General features: G+C 54.4%; 1 protein-coding gene across 1 annotated transcript; it reads right to left on the reverse strand.

Moving 5' to 3' along the window:
- Window positions 1-1,529: 1,529 nt before the first annotated feature.
- On the reverse strand, window positions 1,530-14,614 carry LOC128948967 (folate receptor gamma-like). Its single transcript, XM_054293725.1, has 5 exons — window positions 14,527-14,614; window positions 4,219-4,394; window positions 3,388-3,576; window positions 2,833-2,968; window positions 1,530-1,882 (listed from the first exon to the last, which is right to left on the reverse strand). Exons 1-5 carry the CDS (start codon window positions 14,612-14,614, stop codon window positions 1,530-1,532), a joined length of 942 nt encoding a protein of 313 aa, XP_054149700.1.
- Window positions 14,615-16,460: the final 1,846 nt, after the last annotated feature.

Below are 16,460 nucleotides of genomic sequence, written 5' to 3' on the forward strand. Positions count from 1 at the left end.
TCCCTATAGACCCCAAACACTGCCCATGGACCCCCAAACCACCACCCACCCCAGCTGGACTCCTTGGCCTTCTCCCCAGAGGGGGCTCTGGGTGAGGCTGGGTCCAAGCCCAGCCCCAGAGCTGATCAGTGGCTGCTGTCTAAAGCTTTGCACAGCTGTGATTGAACCTCGACATGATTTAATCCTCCAGGAGTGAGCCTGGGAACCCAAATATATTTATATAAATATATAAATTCATTATTTATATCAATATAAATAAAAATATATAAAGATATATTATGATATTATATATTATTATACATTATATATTCTAATATAATATATAATATGTAATATGTAATATATAATATATAATATATAATATATCATATATCATATATCATATATCATATCATATCCTATATATATTATATAAATATATACAATGTATACAGATTTATATAATACAAAATCGTTCATTTATATAAATATATGAATTCATTATTTATAAAAATATAACATATAAATATAAAAATATATAATTATATAATAAATATAATTATATATTGTATATTATAATATATTATATTTTATATTATCTATTATAATATTGTGTATAATTATAATTATAATATATATAACTATATATTATATATTATATAGTATATATTATATATTATGTGTTATGTGTTATATATTATATATTATATATTATATATTATATACAATTTAAAATGTAACATAATATATATTATATCTATAAAAATATAAAAAATATAAATATATATGAATTTAAATAATATAAATCTATTCATTTATATAAATATATAAATTCATTATGGCAATGTCTAGACTGAGAGATGAATCAGCATTATTCCCTGCACAGAGAGGCAGCTGCAATAGCAGCTGAAACAAGACTGAGGCAGTTCTGTTTACACCAGCACAGCCCATCGCTGAGCAGAGATTGATGCCCCCACCCAGACCCAGGGCAGATCTCTTTGGCCCAGCCGTGAGAGGTGACCTTGGGGGCATCCCCAGAGGGTGCCCAGGCAAAGGGGTGCTGGGAGATGCCCACATTGAGAACCTGGGGCTGGGAGCACCTGGCACAGTGGGAGGTGTCCCTGCCATGGCGGGGGAGTGGAAAGAAATGAGATTTGACATCTCTCCCAATGCCAACCATGTGTGATTTTATGATCTTTCTTGCCCCCAGGCCAACTCCCCCATTTACAGAGCCCACACCCTGCAGCACCCCCAGCACTCTCCCCTCCTCAGGAACATTTCACATCAGCACAGCAGGGCTGAAACAGAGCCAGACTTTATTACCAAAGGCTCCTTCAGGGAGTCCCAGCAACCCGAACACCAACAGCAGAGCCCAGCCAGGGGAGGGACAGATGCGCAGCAGCCCCCACAGAGAGGACAGCAGAGGCACAGGCAGGGAAATCCCTGCTCCGGTCAGCACAGAGGCGGCACCACGGTCCAGCGACAGAAACTGTGCTGAGCACGGGGACAGACGGACGGACAGAGCTGCGGTGCCAGCTGCTGCAGAGGGGTCACGGGGAGCCCCATGGCTGGGAGCCCCCCAGCGCCGGGGGCAGCAGCAGGGGCAGCAGCAGCAGCCCAATGGGGCAGGGCAGGGCCCGCGCGGTGCCACGGCTCTGGGGCGGCACGGTGCCCTCCTGGCCCGGGGAGGACGATCTCTTTATCCCGGCGTAGTACCGAGCCACGGCCGCGTTGGGGTTGCCCCCGGCGGGGTCGAACCACATCTGGATGCAGCGGCCGCTGCCCCGGCGCTCGGGGCTGAGCCTGAAGGAGCCGGACCAGATCTTCTCACACAGGTCCTGCGGCCGGGGGAACACCTGGTGGAAGGGCCGGCACTCGGAGCCCCAGGGACAGCGGTTGGTTCCTGCGGGCACAGCAGCGTGGCACCGAGAGCGCGGCCATCCTGTCCTTCCCACAGCCCACAGCCACACCTGAGCTGGGCACAGCAGCGTGGCACTGTCACAAACCCCAGGGGGAGCACGGCCCTTCCCTCCTGCCCTTCCCCTGACAGAGCAGCTCACCTGCCCACGGCCCACGGCCACACCTGAGCACTGGGGCTCGGCCACCCTCCCGACACCCCAGAGAGGTGACAGGGTCTCGTTCCTGTGCCTGTGATGGTCCCTGAGGTGTTAGAAAGTCCCTTTTCTCCCAGCCCTGCCACTGGAGAAACTGAGACTCCTCGGCTCTGGTTCTCAATGTTATTTATTTTCTCTTATCTATTCCATTATTTCTCTGACCTGCTGAGATCTGTCCAGCAGGTTGGGTTGTGGCACAGTCCCTGCTCTTGGGGTGGTGTTGGCTTTTTATACTAAGAACTACCTGTACTGTATTTACAATAACTTCCCAATACCCATCACCTATGTTAGACAGTCTGTCTGTACTCTAAACCAATCCAGAAGTGCCACCATCCCAGCAGAAGATGGAGGGCAAGAAGAAGAGGAGAAGGAGAAGGAGAAGGAGAAGGAGAAGGAGAAGGAGAAGGAGAAGGAGAAGACACACCCAGATCCCTCCATCTTGCCTCCTAAACCCTCATTCTAAATCCCCAAAATTCTACTTTTCCACCCTGTGACAAATTCACTATCATTCTACTCAAACCCTTGTAGCTTGTAACTCCTCACACAAAGCTGGGAATTGTTTCCATGGGCTAAAATCCAAGGCACAGGTGTCTGTGACCCCGTGCCAGGGTCTCTGAGCCCCTGCCAGGGTCTGGAGCCATCCAGGGCAGCCAGAGGGGTGTCCTGGGCTCTGACAAGAGCAGCAGTGGCAGTGCCAGTGACCCGCCAGGGGTGAGGACAGGCTCCCAAGCCCACCAACCTGTGGCCCAGTTCCAGCCCTTGTGCCAGTTCTCCTTGCAGGTGAGGGCGTCCCTGCAGTCCTGCCACCACTCCTCGCAGTCCTCCCTGCACAGGGGCACGTGCAGGATCCTCTCCTTCCTCCAGCTGCTGTCAGCCTGCAGGGCACAGGGCCGGGCAGGCGTCACCTGGGGGCTCTGCCACACACAGACCCCCCCAGCCCCTCCTGGGGCAGCACAGCTGGGCCCAGAGGAGCCTCAGCCCAGCACAGGTGGGTCCTGACACAGGGAACTCCTCCATCAGTCACAGGCCAGAGAAGCCCTTGGAAGCTTTCTGTCCTGTGGGAAAAGCTGAGGCAGCCTAGATATGGCAGAGAAATCCTTCCCTGGCAGGTGGGCAGGGCTGGGATGGAATTCCCAGAGCAGCTGGGGCTGCCCCTGCATCCCTGGCAGTGCCCAAGGCCAGGCTGGGCACTGGGGACAGTGGGAGCTGTCCCTGCCATGGCAGGGGTGGCACAGGATGAGTTTTAATGCCCCTCCCAACCCCAGAGTCCCGGGATTGCCGGGTCTGAGCCCACCTGCTGGATCCAGGGCCCCAGGTTGGGGGAGCACTCGTACAGGCACGTGTCCTGGATGAAGTGGCGCTTGCACTGGGCCGGCATCACCCCGCAGTGGTTCCAGTTGAAGTTGTAGAGGTAGGACTGGTCCTTGTGCGCCTCCAGGCTGGTGTTGGCCGTGCAGCAGGCGTTGTCCTTCCAGGGGGAGCACTGCAGCACAGAGGGGACAGGCAGCAGCTCCAGGGGCACAGCCCACAGTCCCGCAGCACTTTGTCCTCTGCAGCAAACTCTGGGTCACTCAGGAGCTGGGCACTGCAGCGAGGCAGAGCTGGAGCAGCAGATCAGCTCCTCAGCAGGAATTGTGCCAGCCCAGGGACAGAAACAAACCCCTTTCCTCTGCCAAGGGGCTGGGGCAGAGCAAGGAGGGTGTCCCACACTGAGGCAGCACAGGAGAGCCTTCCCTTCCCTTCCCTTCCCTTCCCTTCCCTTCCCTTCCCTTCCCTTCCCTTCCCTTCCCTTCCCTTCCCTTCCCTTCCCTTCCCTTCCCTTCCCTTCCCTTCCCTTCCCTTCCCTTCCCTTCCCTTCCCTTCCTCTCCCCGCTGTGCTCTGGGGTACCCATCCAGGTGTGCCAGTACCCATCCAGATGTGCCAGCCAGCTGTGCCAGCCAGGTGTGCAGGTGCCCAGCCAGGTGTGCCGGTACCCATCCAGGTGTGCCAGCCAGCTGTGCCAGCCAGGTGTGCAGGTGCCCAGCCAGGTGTGCCGGTACCCATCCAGGTGTGCCAGCCAGCTGTGCCAGCCAGGTGTGTCGGTACCCAGCCAGGTGTGCCGGCCCAGCCCAGCCCCGCCCGTACCTGCTGGTAGAGCTTGCCCTCGGGGCCCGGCTGGCTCTTGTGGTGCTTGGCATCCATGCAGACGTTCAGCAGAGGGTCCTTGCCCGCCTCGGCTGCCAGCGGCACCAACGCCACCGCCAGCGCCACCGCCAGCGCCACTGCCATCCCGGGAACGGACTGCGACCGAGGGGACAGCGCTGGGAGACAGGGACAGAGAGGGGAGTGAGGGGACAGAGAGGGGACAGTGCTGGGAGAGAGGGGACAGAGAGGGGACAGAGGGGAGAGAGCTATGGGAGAGGGGACAGCCCTGGGAGAGAGGGGACAGAGCCAGGAGAGGGGACAGGGCTGGGCAGAGAGGGAACAGAGGAACAGCACAGCAGTGTGTTTGTTGCGGGCAGCAGCGAGGGAGGTGCTGTGCCGCCGGGCACTCCCTGGGAGCTGGCAGCTCCTCCAGGGACAACACCGCACATCTTGATGGCACCAAGGACACGGAGCAGCCCCCAGGCAGGCGGCAAGGCCAGCACCGTTATCACCAGGACAGCAGCACTGTGGGGAGTACAGCTCAGGGAGTGCAGGATGTCTGTCCTGGGCTCAGGGATGTCTGTCCTGAGCTCGGGGAGTGCAGGGATGTCAGGGATGCTCAGGGATGCTCAGGGATGCTCAGGGATGTCTCTCCTGAGCTCAGGGAATGCACCAAACACGGCACCTTGTGTGGGCCAGGAGCTGCAGGAGGCCCGTGGTGACTTCAGGACTGTGCTAAGACAGGAAAACATTTTCTCTATCTGTGTCTGAGACTTGGACACCCTCTCCTGAAGCCTTCAGTGGAGAGCTGAATCACCAGAGAATCACAGAAGGTCGGAAGGAATCTCAAAGCCCATCTCATTCCACCCCTGCTGTGGGCAGGGTCACATCCCAGCACCCCAGGGTGCTCCAGCCTGCTCTGATCTGAGCAATAAAAGACATTTCACACACTGTGCCTCTGCCTCCTCTGCCTGCCCAGAGGCTGGCACCAATTTTATAGTGCTGCCTCCCATTCCTCATTGACACAGCAAAAGGGCCTGAACCAGACATGTTTTAAGACGAACTTTGTAAAACACAGAAGCAAGACAAAGCATTTACAGCATTAAAATAGCACAAAACGCCCCAGAAAAAGCAGCTACAAGCCTGAGGAGACAGACACAGAAACCTGAGAGCTGCGAAGTAGCTCACTTGCATTAGAACTGCATTTATGCCCCCAAATCAGTCAGCCTTACCAGCCTGAAAAGCCTCACGCTCTCTCCAGCCCTCCCAGGCAGCCCAGCAGCTTCTGGGGCAGCTTTAACAGCAGAGCTGCTGGCACAGGTGCTGCCCTGGGCAGGAACTTCCCCCTCTCTCTAAGGAGCTGGTGCCAGCGTTTGCCAGCACAGGGACAGTGTTTGGGTGGCAGCTGGCTGCTCCAGCCTGGAGAAATCCAGAGCTCCCTTCCCAGAGCAGGTGTGTGCCCAGCCCTGGCCCTCACCACAAACTCTCCTTGCTCCCCTCTCAGGCATCTGCCCATTGCACGGGGCAGGAGAGCCCAGAGGGACCGACCCAGGGCTCTGGGTATGGAACAGGCCATGCAAAAGATGCAAAAGGCAGCAAATGTCACACAGGCTGCTCCTCAGAGGGAAAAGAACAACTCCCACCACAAACCAGAAATGCAGGGCTGAGAGGGAGCAGTGCAGCTTGTTGGAACCCCTGGGCACATCACTGGGGCTGAAAGCCTCACCTGAGCCCCTGCCCTCAGCATGGGGACAGACCTTCCTCCAGGAGGAGCCTGGGGGCTGATTTGCTCTTCACTCACATCTTTTCCTCACTCACATCTCTTCTTCACTCACTACACTGCTGTTTCAGGGATGAATCACCTGCCTGAGGAGCAGACCCTCCTGAATTTCGTGTGTGAGCACTTTGGGCTCTGGGAGACCCTGTTTTGGCGATCACAGAATCCCTGAGGCTGGAAGAGACCTCCCCACCTTGTCCCCAGCCCAGAGCACTGAGTGCCACCTCAGGGGACACCTGTGTCACAATCTGCTCGTAGGAACAGGGGTGGTGATGGTTTGTTAATTGATATCAGAGTGCAAAAAACCAACACGGAATGGGGATTGAAGTGATAATCAAACCAAATGCACCTTTATTGAATGACCACAGCAAATGAGATAGAGGGATTAAGGGAGAGAAAAGACAGAGAACGAGAGAAAAACAAAGAGGGAGGGGGGATATATAGCTTCCAAACATAGAGATGAATTCCTTTTGTCCAGTCTGGCTGAGGACCTGCCTGTTATATCGGAGATCTCAAAATCTCTGGTCAGCTCAGAGGTTTTTATTATGATAACTCTATTGAAAATTGTGAGGGGAAAGAACAGATGTGACAGGTAGTCCACGTTCTCAGCAGTAAGCTGTGAGAGCCACTGTCTTGGTGCAGCCATCAGGGAGTGCTTGGCAAAATGTGGCTTTGGTCAGGTCAGCTCCCCCTCCCCTGGGTCGGGGGTTTCAGTCCCAGTCCTTGAGGGAGAGGGGGGCTTCTCCACATAGGGTGTGCATGGCTCAGTCCTTGGAAGGAGGGAGGAACTTCTCCACATAGGGTTTTCATGGCTTAGTCCCACACAGGGGTTTCAGTCCCAGTCCTTGAGGGAGAGGCTTCTCCCATCTCAGCCTGTCCATTACGATGGTCATAAAGCAGATGATGGCTCTTCTGTGATGGGAGACCACCACAGGTTACCCCAGAAAAGCCCAGCCAGGCCAAGAGGTGGGGAAATTCCTGGTCTATTGTTGTGAAACAGGTGCCAGCATCGAGGGTGTGCCACCCCTTGGCAGGCCCTGCCAGAAGCTGTAGACGCAGCTGTGCACAATCCCTTGGCAGGCCACAATTCCCATCCGGGCCCTCAGGGTTTTTGGCGTTCATCCACCACCGGCAGGCCTGAATTCCCATCAGGGCCCTGATGTCTGTCCTGGGCACGCTCTGGGGAACTCCAGACCATCTTTCACAACCTGCAGGGATGGGCACTGCAAAGCTCCCTGGGCAGCCCCTGCCAAGGCCTGAGCTCCCTTTCCATGGGCAAATTGCTGCTGCTGTCCCAGCTGAGCCTGCCCTGGCCCAGCCTGAGGCCGCTCCCTCTGCTCCTGTCCCTGTTCCCCGGCTGTGCCCTCCTGGCAGGTAGCAAACAGCCCAACCCCTCACACTGAGATGTCCCTGAGCAGATCTCCCCCACCCACCCCAGACCCTTTTCCTGCTCCCTCCACCAGCAGAGTTTTGCCCCTGGAGGCTCAGGACTGTGGCATTTCAGACGCCCTGCACTGTCCTGGCCACGTTTCCTGCTCCTTGCCAGGGAATTTCTAATATCTGGTTTGTTTTTGGAACTGCTGATCACTGAACTGTGTTGTAACATTGTCAGAGCAGTGACAGCTTGTTCCTGAGAGATAATTGTCAGCCACCAGCCTGTCATCTTCCATCTGACGTGTTCCCCCCAGTGCATCACTGTGTGTTCATCTCAGCTGCTTTTCTCTGGAATCTGTTGTTCCATTGTTCGGTGACTCACTCGTGCCAGGTGTCACGGCCCACTCCTGTGTAGCAGGGAGCACCCAGGAGCCACAGGTGCCCAAAGGAAGGGTCACAAAGGACTGGCAGCAGCCAGAAGGGTCCCAAAAACACAGCTCACCAGGTTTTATTGGCCAGCTCCACACCCGGTGTGAAAATGAGCACATGTTTTGCACCTACGTTGTAACAGTGAGAGAAATAAAAGAGTGAAGTGAAAGAGGGAGGCAGGAGAGTGTGAAAGAGAGATTGGGTAGGAAAGGAGATCACCAGCATTCATCCTGGCTCCAGCACTGATCCAAGCAGTGGTCCTGGGGCACTGCCCAGGTTTGGGGACACTTTTTGTAGGAAACATTCCCCACCTGGCATCCAGCATCCTGCTCTCGGTGTGAGCACGTGCAGTCACAACAACAGCAGAAGCAGCAGCAGCTACTGCCACCTCATTTACCCCAATACAGGGGGATTTTATTCATATGTCATATAATCAGCTGAAAACACGATCCTAAAGCATTCTTCCTACACCTCTCCTGGCTTAATTCTAATGTGCAAAAGCAGCGTCAGTCCTTACCCAAAACCTACATACACAGTTCTATCTGCTCACACAAATGGTTCTGCCTGTTCTATCCAGAAATGCAAGCAGTGTTCTGCTATGTTTTCATGATGTCTGGACTTAAGTTAATGTTGTGCAAGGTATCACTACTGAACTTTAAACTAGGCTTTAGAGCCTTTTATGGCTAACACAGATCCATTTCTACTTAAAACTAAAACTTACACTCCTACTTCAGGGCCTTTCAGGAAATGGCTCCAGGGGCTCTGGGGGTCTCCTGGTGGGTCCCTCTCTGCTGGATCTGCCCTCAGTCTGCAGTTCATGCCCTCTCCTGCCCCCAGGGCTGCCCTGGAGCTGCCCTTGGTGTGGTTTGGCCCCCACAGACCAGAACAGGGAAGTTGGCCCCAAAACGGTGGGCACTGCCCCTTCCCGGACACATCCTGCTCGGATCCTGCTTTGGCTTTCCTGCTCCAGTGGGCATCAGGAATCTGAGGCACAGCAATGCTTTCACTCCTTCCTGCCCAGCCTTCTGCACCAGGGACTGCTGCAGGTTTTTGCAGCTGGTCCCGGAGCCATTTGGTGCCATCACACACTGGGCTGGCTTGATGTTTACCCAGCCAACATTTGCTGAAAAGCAGAAATCATAGAATCAAAGGAGTGTTTGGCTGCGAGGGACATTAAAGCTCCTCCAGCTCCAGCCCCTGCCTGGGCATGGACAGCTGCCACTGCCCCAGGCTGCTCCCAGCCCTGCCCAGCCTGGCCTGGAACACTGCCAGGGACGGGGTTTGTCCATTTACCTGTGGTTCAGCCTGAGTTACCCCTCCTGTGAGCTTTCCCTGCACAGACACTGTGTTCATGGGTGTGCAGATCCCCCCATCTCTCCAAAAAACTTTCCAGCTTGTCCCATGTGAATGCCCAGACCTTGTCCTTGTGCATGGGATGGTGCAGAGCACTGCACCATCTCCCTATTGTGTGCCTGTATCCCTGTATCCCCCCTTGCCTAAATATGCTGCAATTTCCCACACCAGATGCTCATTCTGTGCTCTCTTTGTCCCTCCAAACCACTTTTGTCCCTTTCTGAGTTTGTATTTCCTTAAGTGATTGTTCAGAGCTGTTTGCAGCCGCAAGGTCTGCAGCAGTGGCCATGCTCTGTGGGTGCAGGACCTGTGCCACAGCTCTCAGCCAGGCTGGGCACAGGATCATGGAAACCATGGAAAGATAGAAGGGTGTTGAGTTAGGAGTGGGTCTTGGGCCTTCAAAGAGACAGGAGCAGCTGTTGGTTGGTGTAAAGTTGTTTATTTCATGAATGCATCAGCCTCGAAGGTGAAGAGTTCAGAGCATTCAAGTGATGCTAAAAAAAGCTAAAAGCTTTCTGGCACAGAGTCTCAATGTGTAGAAGCAGCAGCAGCAGCCACTGCTACGTCTTTTACCCCAATACAGGGAGATTTTATTCATAAATCACATAATCAGCTAAAAACACGATCCTAAAACATTCTTCCTACACCTCTCCTGGCTTAATTCTAATGTGTGAAAGCAGCGTCAGTCCTTACCCAAAACCTACATACACAGTTCTATCTGCTCACACAAATGGCTCTATCTGTTCTATCCAGAAATGCAAGCAGTGTTCTGCTATGTTTTCATGATGTCTGGACTTAAATTAATGTTGTGCAAGGTATCACTACTGAACTTTAAACTAGGCTTTAGAGCCTTTCACTGCTAGCACAGTCTCTTAAGATGTATTTCTACTTACTTTAAACCAAAACTTACAGTCCTACTTCACGTCTGTGAGGATTAATATATTTCAGTTTCTCTAAAGGTTCCAGTTCAATCCCTGCACTCCTTCCTGTCTCTGAAGGACTCAGGGAGGCTTTTATTTCATGTATTCCAACAGAAGGGTTTGGGTTGGGAGGGACCTTAAACGCCATCCAGTCCCACCCTGGCACAGGCAGGCACACCTTCCAGTAGAAGAAAATGAAGTTCCCGAGAAGAAAGGAATCTCTTCAGTGTCAGGGGAGGCTGCTCCCTGAGGAGTGTGCTGATGGCAGCTCCCGTGGGAGGCTGAGGACGCTCAGGGCTGCCAGAGGGGGCTGAGGGTGGCACTGCAGCCTGGCACAGCTGGGCACTGATCACCTCCCTGCCATGGAAACAGATCCTGAGCTCCGGGTGGGAAGGTGCTTGGGAAGTCAACCCCACAGAATGCAAACACCCAGCTGAGTCACAGCAGCTCCTTGCCATCAGTAACCAATTTTAGCAGCAATAAACCAGAGCCTGAGGACACTCTGTGCTGTGCCTTTGGGCCTGAGCAGACCTGTGCCACAGACTTTGGGTAAAATTTCATTATAATTGGGGCTTTTATTATGATCTCAGCAGAAGGGAGAGATGGAGAAGAGCCTGGGGTCCTGGTGGGTGCCAGTGAGCCCGAGGTCTCCTGGTGACCTTGCAGGGAGGTGGCTGGGGCTGATCTCTGGGGCAGTGGGGCTGGGCAGCACTGGGCACCCACTGCCCCACAGTGCCCAGCACTGGGGCTGGCTGTCCCAGGCCAGCACGCAGGGCTGATCTCGGCCTGAGTGGGGCTCTTGGGGCTCTCAGTGCTGCCCAGCACTGGGGCTGGCTGTCCCAGGCCAGCGCACAGGGCTGATCTCGGCCTGAGTGGGGCTCTCAGGCTGGGCAGTGTCAGAATTCAGCACACCCCTCTGGCTGTCCTGGACTGCCAAACCCCTGTCAGGGGGCTCAGAGCCCCTGGCACAGAGCCCAAAACACCTGTGGGTTTGATTATGATCCATGGAGCAAGTTACCAACCTTAGATGAAGATCTGCAAGCCACAACAGTTTAAGCAGAATGATAGTGAACTTATCACAGGGTGAAAAATACATTTTGGGGTTTTTGGAATGGGGGTTCAGGGGGCAAGACGGAGGGATCTGGGCATGTCCAGCCTTTCTCGTTCTTCTTCTTGCTCTCTGTCTTCTGCTGGGATGGTGGCACTTTTGGGTTGGTTTAGAGTAGAAGCTCACTGTCTAACATAAGTGATAGGTATTGGGAAGGTATTGTAAACATTGTACACATAGTTTTTAGTATAAAAACATAACACTGCCCAGAGGCAAGCAGAGTGCCTGGACTGTCCTGCTGAGCGACCTTGGCAGGTCAGCAGAAAGAATTTTATAGATAAGATAAATAAACAACCTTGAGAATGAGAATTGAGGAGCCCTGATTCCTTTGACTGCTGGGCTGGGAACAGAGACTTTAACACATCTCAGGGTCTCTGTGAGCAGCAGAGTCCCAAGAGGCCAGCACTGGGCTCCCAGCACCCCACACTGCCCAGTCCTGGCCAGCACTGGGGCTGGGTGTCCCACTCAGCAGGCAGTGATGGGCTGCAGGTGCTGCACGGGCTGGGGGAGTTCAATGCCAATCCCCCGCTTTAGCCTTGTAGGATATATTCCATGCACACTTCATGCATTCCTTGTTTTACCCTTGACAAGATGTATTCCATACACACTTGTCGCAGACAACTTTTATGAAAAATCCTTTCCTTAGGATTCTTCCTCCTGAGAAGCTGGAGGCCTCAGGAACAAAATGCAAACAATGATTATCTGCTGCTGTGGAATGCAACAGGTGCATCTGGGATTGGTCTCATGTGGTTGTTTCTAATTAATGGCCAATCACAGTCAGCTGGCTCAGACAGAGAGCCAAGCCACAAACCTTTGTTTTCATTCTTTGCTCTCTGTTGTTAGCTAGCCTTCTGATGAAACCTTTTCTTCTATTCTTTTAGTATAGTTTTAATGTAATATATATAATAAAATAATAAATCAGCCTTCTGAAACATGGAGTCAGATCCTTATCTCTTCCCTCATCCTCAGACCCCTGTGAACACGGTCACACACACTTCCATGTATTCCTTGCTGTAGCCTCGACAAGATGTATTCCATGCACACTTTCTCCACCACTGAGAGCAGGGCTTTGAACACCTGCACGTCCCACACCTGTGCTGTGCTAATCCCCAGGATTGCAGTGATCAGCCTGCCCAAGATTCACAAATTGGTGAAAAATTCTTCTCCCAGTGCTGACATTCTCATGGCCAGCATCTGCCGCTGGTCCCATTGCCATGACTCCAGTTGTGTACAGAGCGAAAATCAGGTCAGTCCTGCAGCACCAGAAAGCTGCAGGAAGCCAAATGTGACCCCACGGTCGTGGCATGAGCTGGGCTGGAGCTGGGGGTCTGTGCTGGGCAGGACTGAGCAGTGTAGGGCTCACAGGGGTGGTGGGGTCACACAGCCCAGAAAGACAGCAGAAATTGTGTTAAAATTAAAGGGCCAGCTTATCACCTGGTGCCAGGTGGAATTACTGCACAGACTTGGGTGATAAAGTTCCACCTGAGAGCTGTGAATTCTCACAATGATAGAGCCTCATGCTGGGCTCAGCTGGGACAGCAGCAGCAATTTGCCCATGGAAAGGGAGCTCAGGCCTTGGCAGGGGCTGCCCAGGGAGCTTTGCAGTGCCCATCCCTGCAGGTGTGCCCTGGAGGTGGCACTGAGTGCTCTGGGCTGGGCACAAGGTGCCCATGGGGCACAGCTGGCACTCCATGATTCTACTCTATGATTCTCTGATTCTCTGGTCTTTAAGGTCCCTTCCAATCCACACCATTCCATGTTTCCATGACTCTGTGTATGCCTTTTTATGGTCAGATGTGGCCTTGTGCTTTGCACACTGCATGTGGTTAATTTGGAGAAATGCCCATACCCTGAGTGATGTCACAGCATAAATATTTGAACCAAACATAATTTCCTCTATTGATTTCCCTCCCACAAAAAGGTCTAATGGAGAATGAGGCTGTGCCTGCTTTCTTTGCTAAAAAAAGAATGAATAAATACCTCAATAAAGTCTAAAATATTCTATGGCAGAGTGCTGGATATCCACACTATTGTGCCAGGGATATCAGCAATTTCCGTCAGTTAATTAGGGAGCAGAGCCCACAGGGATCACAGGGATCAGCCAGGGGTTATCAGTGAGAACAGTTATTATTGTGGGCACAAAGGGGAGTTAAAGATTAACCACAAAAGCTAATGAAGCTCCCAGAGACTGGCAGCTTTAAGGAGCAGCTCTGAGGGGCTGCAGAGGAGCTGACAAGGGAGGGAGGCCCCACCTCGAGGTGGATTCCTGCCTGATGCACCATCCCAGACAGGCTGGGCAAGCTGTGAGACCACCACCAGCTGGGTTTGCCACAGGCCTGCCGGGGCTCCCAGGCACAAAGGGAAAGGCACAGCAGAGAATCATGGAATCAGGAACTGGTTTGGGTGGCAGGGACCTGAAGGATCATCTCCTTCCACCCCTGCCATGGCAGGGGCACCTCCCACTGCCCCAGTGCCCAGCCTGGCCTTGGGCACTGCCAGGGATGCAGGGGCAGCCCCAGCTGCTCTGGGCACCCTGTGCCAGGGCCTGCCCACCCTGCCAGGGAACAATTCCTCACTGCCAAGATCCCACCCAGCCCTGCCCTCTGGCACTGGCAGCCATTCCCCCTTGTCCTGGCACTCCAGGCTCCTGTAAAGAGTTTCTCTCCATGTGTGAGGTCTTTTGCCACTGTAATGATTCTGTGATCCCTGGGGCAGGGAGGTGGTGGCTGTGATCCCCTAGACCTCCCCAAGGCACGTGGGCCCTGGCTCTGACTGAGCTTTGCTGAGGTTCCTCTGCAGAGGAACAAGAGAGCAGGAGAGCAGCCTCTCACAGGGACTCGATTTCTGGGCTGTCGTCCTGCTCCAGGAAAAGGAGGAATGTGACAAAAGGAAGAAGAATGGAAGAAAAAACCTTTCTGTGAAGGTCCTGACACGGCACCAAGAGCCTCTGGGTGCATCTGGCATGGGGCAGCCTGTGTGACTCTGTGGAGATGGTTCCTCTCCTTGAGGACCTGGGGAGCCCCCAGTGCAGCCTGAGGCCACAGCGTGATGGGGGCAGCAGGGACCGCAGCATCCCTCATCCCCATCTGCATCCCACCCCCCTCCTCCTGCATCCACATCCACATCTGCATCCACATCCACATCTGCATCCACATCTGCATCCCACCTCCCTCCTCCTGCATCCACATCCACATCTGCATCCTACCTTCCTCCTCCTGCATCCACATCCACATCCACATCTGCATCCACATCTCACCTCCCTCCTCTTGCATTCACATCCCTCATCCCCATCTGTATCTGCATCCCACCTCTTTCATTTGGCATCTATATGTACATCTGCATCCCACCTCCCTCCTCCTGCATCCACATCCACATCTGCATCCCACCTCCCTCCTCCTGCATCCACACCACCTCCTGCATTTGCATCTTCCACATCCCCCACCTGCCTCTTGCATCCTGCATCTGCCTCCTGACCCTGGATTCTGCATCTCATCCCATCTCCTGCCTCTACATCTGCCTCCCTTACCCACCCTGCATCCACATCCCACATCCCACATCTGGCATCCCACATCTGGCATCCCACATCCCGCATCCCACATCGCATCCCGTATCCTGCATCTCCCATTTCACATCCCACATCCCATATTCCACATTTCACATCCCGCATCATATCCCATATCCTGCATCTCACTTTTCACATCCCGCATCCCACATCCCGCATTCTGCATCGCATCCCATATCCTGCATCTCACATTTCACATCCCATACCCCACATCCCGCATTCCACATCTCACATCCCGCATCCCACATCCCACATCCACATCCCACATACCACATCCTACATCTCACATCCCGCATCCCGCATCCCACATCCCGCATTCCACATCTCACATCCTGCATCCCCCCTCCCCGATCCCCATGCCCACCCCGCGCTCCCCGGGCCGCTCGGGCCCCGCCGCCCCGCTGGGCCCGCAGCCCCGGCAGAGGGAGGCATCGAGCCGCGCTCCGCCGCTCGCCCCGCGGGGCCGGGCCCGGCAGGGGCAGGGGGGCTGCCCAGGGGACCCCGGCCCGCTCCTTCCCTCTCGGGGGCACACGGCACCCGGCTCGGGCCCCGCGGGTGTCCCCGAGATCCCAGTTACCCTGGGGGCTCCCAGTTACCCTGGGGGCTCCCAGTTACCCTCCTGAGCACCGGACTGGAGATGTTGCCCCAGGAGCTCAGGCTGGCGCTGCCTGTCCCAGCCTGGCAACAGGAAAACCCACAGGAAAATCTACAGTTTTTTGGGCACAGGGAAAAACCCACAGGAAAATCTACAGTTTTCTCCTCAATGCCAGACCCAGGGTCTCTTTGGGAAACCAAGGGCTGACAACCCAAGGTTTGGGCACAAGGAAAGCCCACAGTGCCAGACCCAGAGGCTGTTTGGGGACCCAGGGGCTCTCCTGTGGGTTTGTCTCACCCTTTTTTAGGCTGGGGAAGCCTCTGCCACCCACGGTATGTCCCAGAGCTCCTTCCCACGGGACAGGGTCTGAGGACAGCCCTGAGGGGGAGGACAGGGGGTCTCAGCTGTGGACAAGGCTCTGCCAGGATCTCTGGGCAGGGATTGTCTCAGAAGTGGCGCTTGGGGACACGGCACGGCAGTGCAGGGGGTTGGAATGAGATGGCCTTTAGGGTCCTTTCCAAGCCAAAGCTGTCTGTGATTCTGTGATTCCCACTCTAAACCGGCCAGCTGAGGAGGCTGAGCTGCAGCATCCCCTGGAAGCTCCAGCAGCCTCATTAGCGCCTGCTAATTGTGGAATGACTGCTGTTTCCAGCTGTGCAGACTGAGCCAGGCAAAACGCTCCAGGTGAAGCAGAGACAAAGCAGGGAGGACAGAACTGGTGTAGTTTTAAAGAGAAGCCACCTGGTTTCTGGCTACTGGCTGAGCCCAAAAGCCACAGTTCCGTGAAGGTCCCTTGGCAAACCCAGGAGCTGCTCCAGTGTCAGCTCCTGTTTGGGACCCCAGCCCAGGTGTGCAGAGTGGCCCTGCCAGGCCCGGACCCCTCCCCTCCTGTGACTCCCATCCAGCCCCTCACACACACGGGGCCAAGCCTGCATGGCTGGGGACCATGGGCTGCCTGGGCCCGGTGGTCCCCGAGAGCTGTGCCTGTCCCCAGGGCCAGCAGAGCAGCAGTGCCACGTGGGCATGGCCAGCAGCACCCGGCCTGCTCCTCCTCAGGCATGGCCCGGGCAGGACACGACCCTCGCCCGCCTGGTTCCACCACTGTGGGCACTCTGCAGCCCAGA

The sequence above is a fragment of the Melozone crissalis genome, unplaced genomic scaffold, assembly GCF_028551555.1.
Source record: "Melozone crissalis strain CALT ecotype California unplaced genomic scaffold, PUWL_Pcris_2 ptg000187l_1, whole genome shotgun sequence".
NCBI classification, from domain to species: domain Eukaryota; kingdom Metazoa; phylum Chordata; class Aves; order Passeriformes; family Passerellidae; genus Melozone; species Melozone crissalis.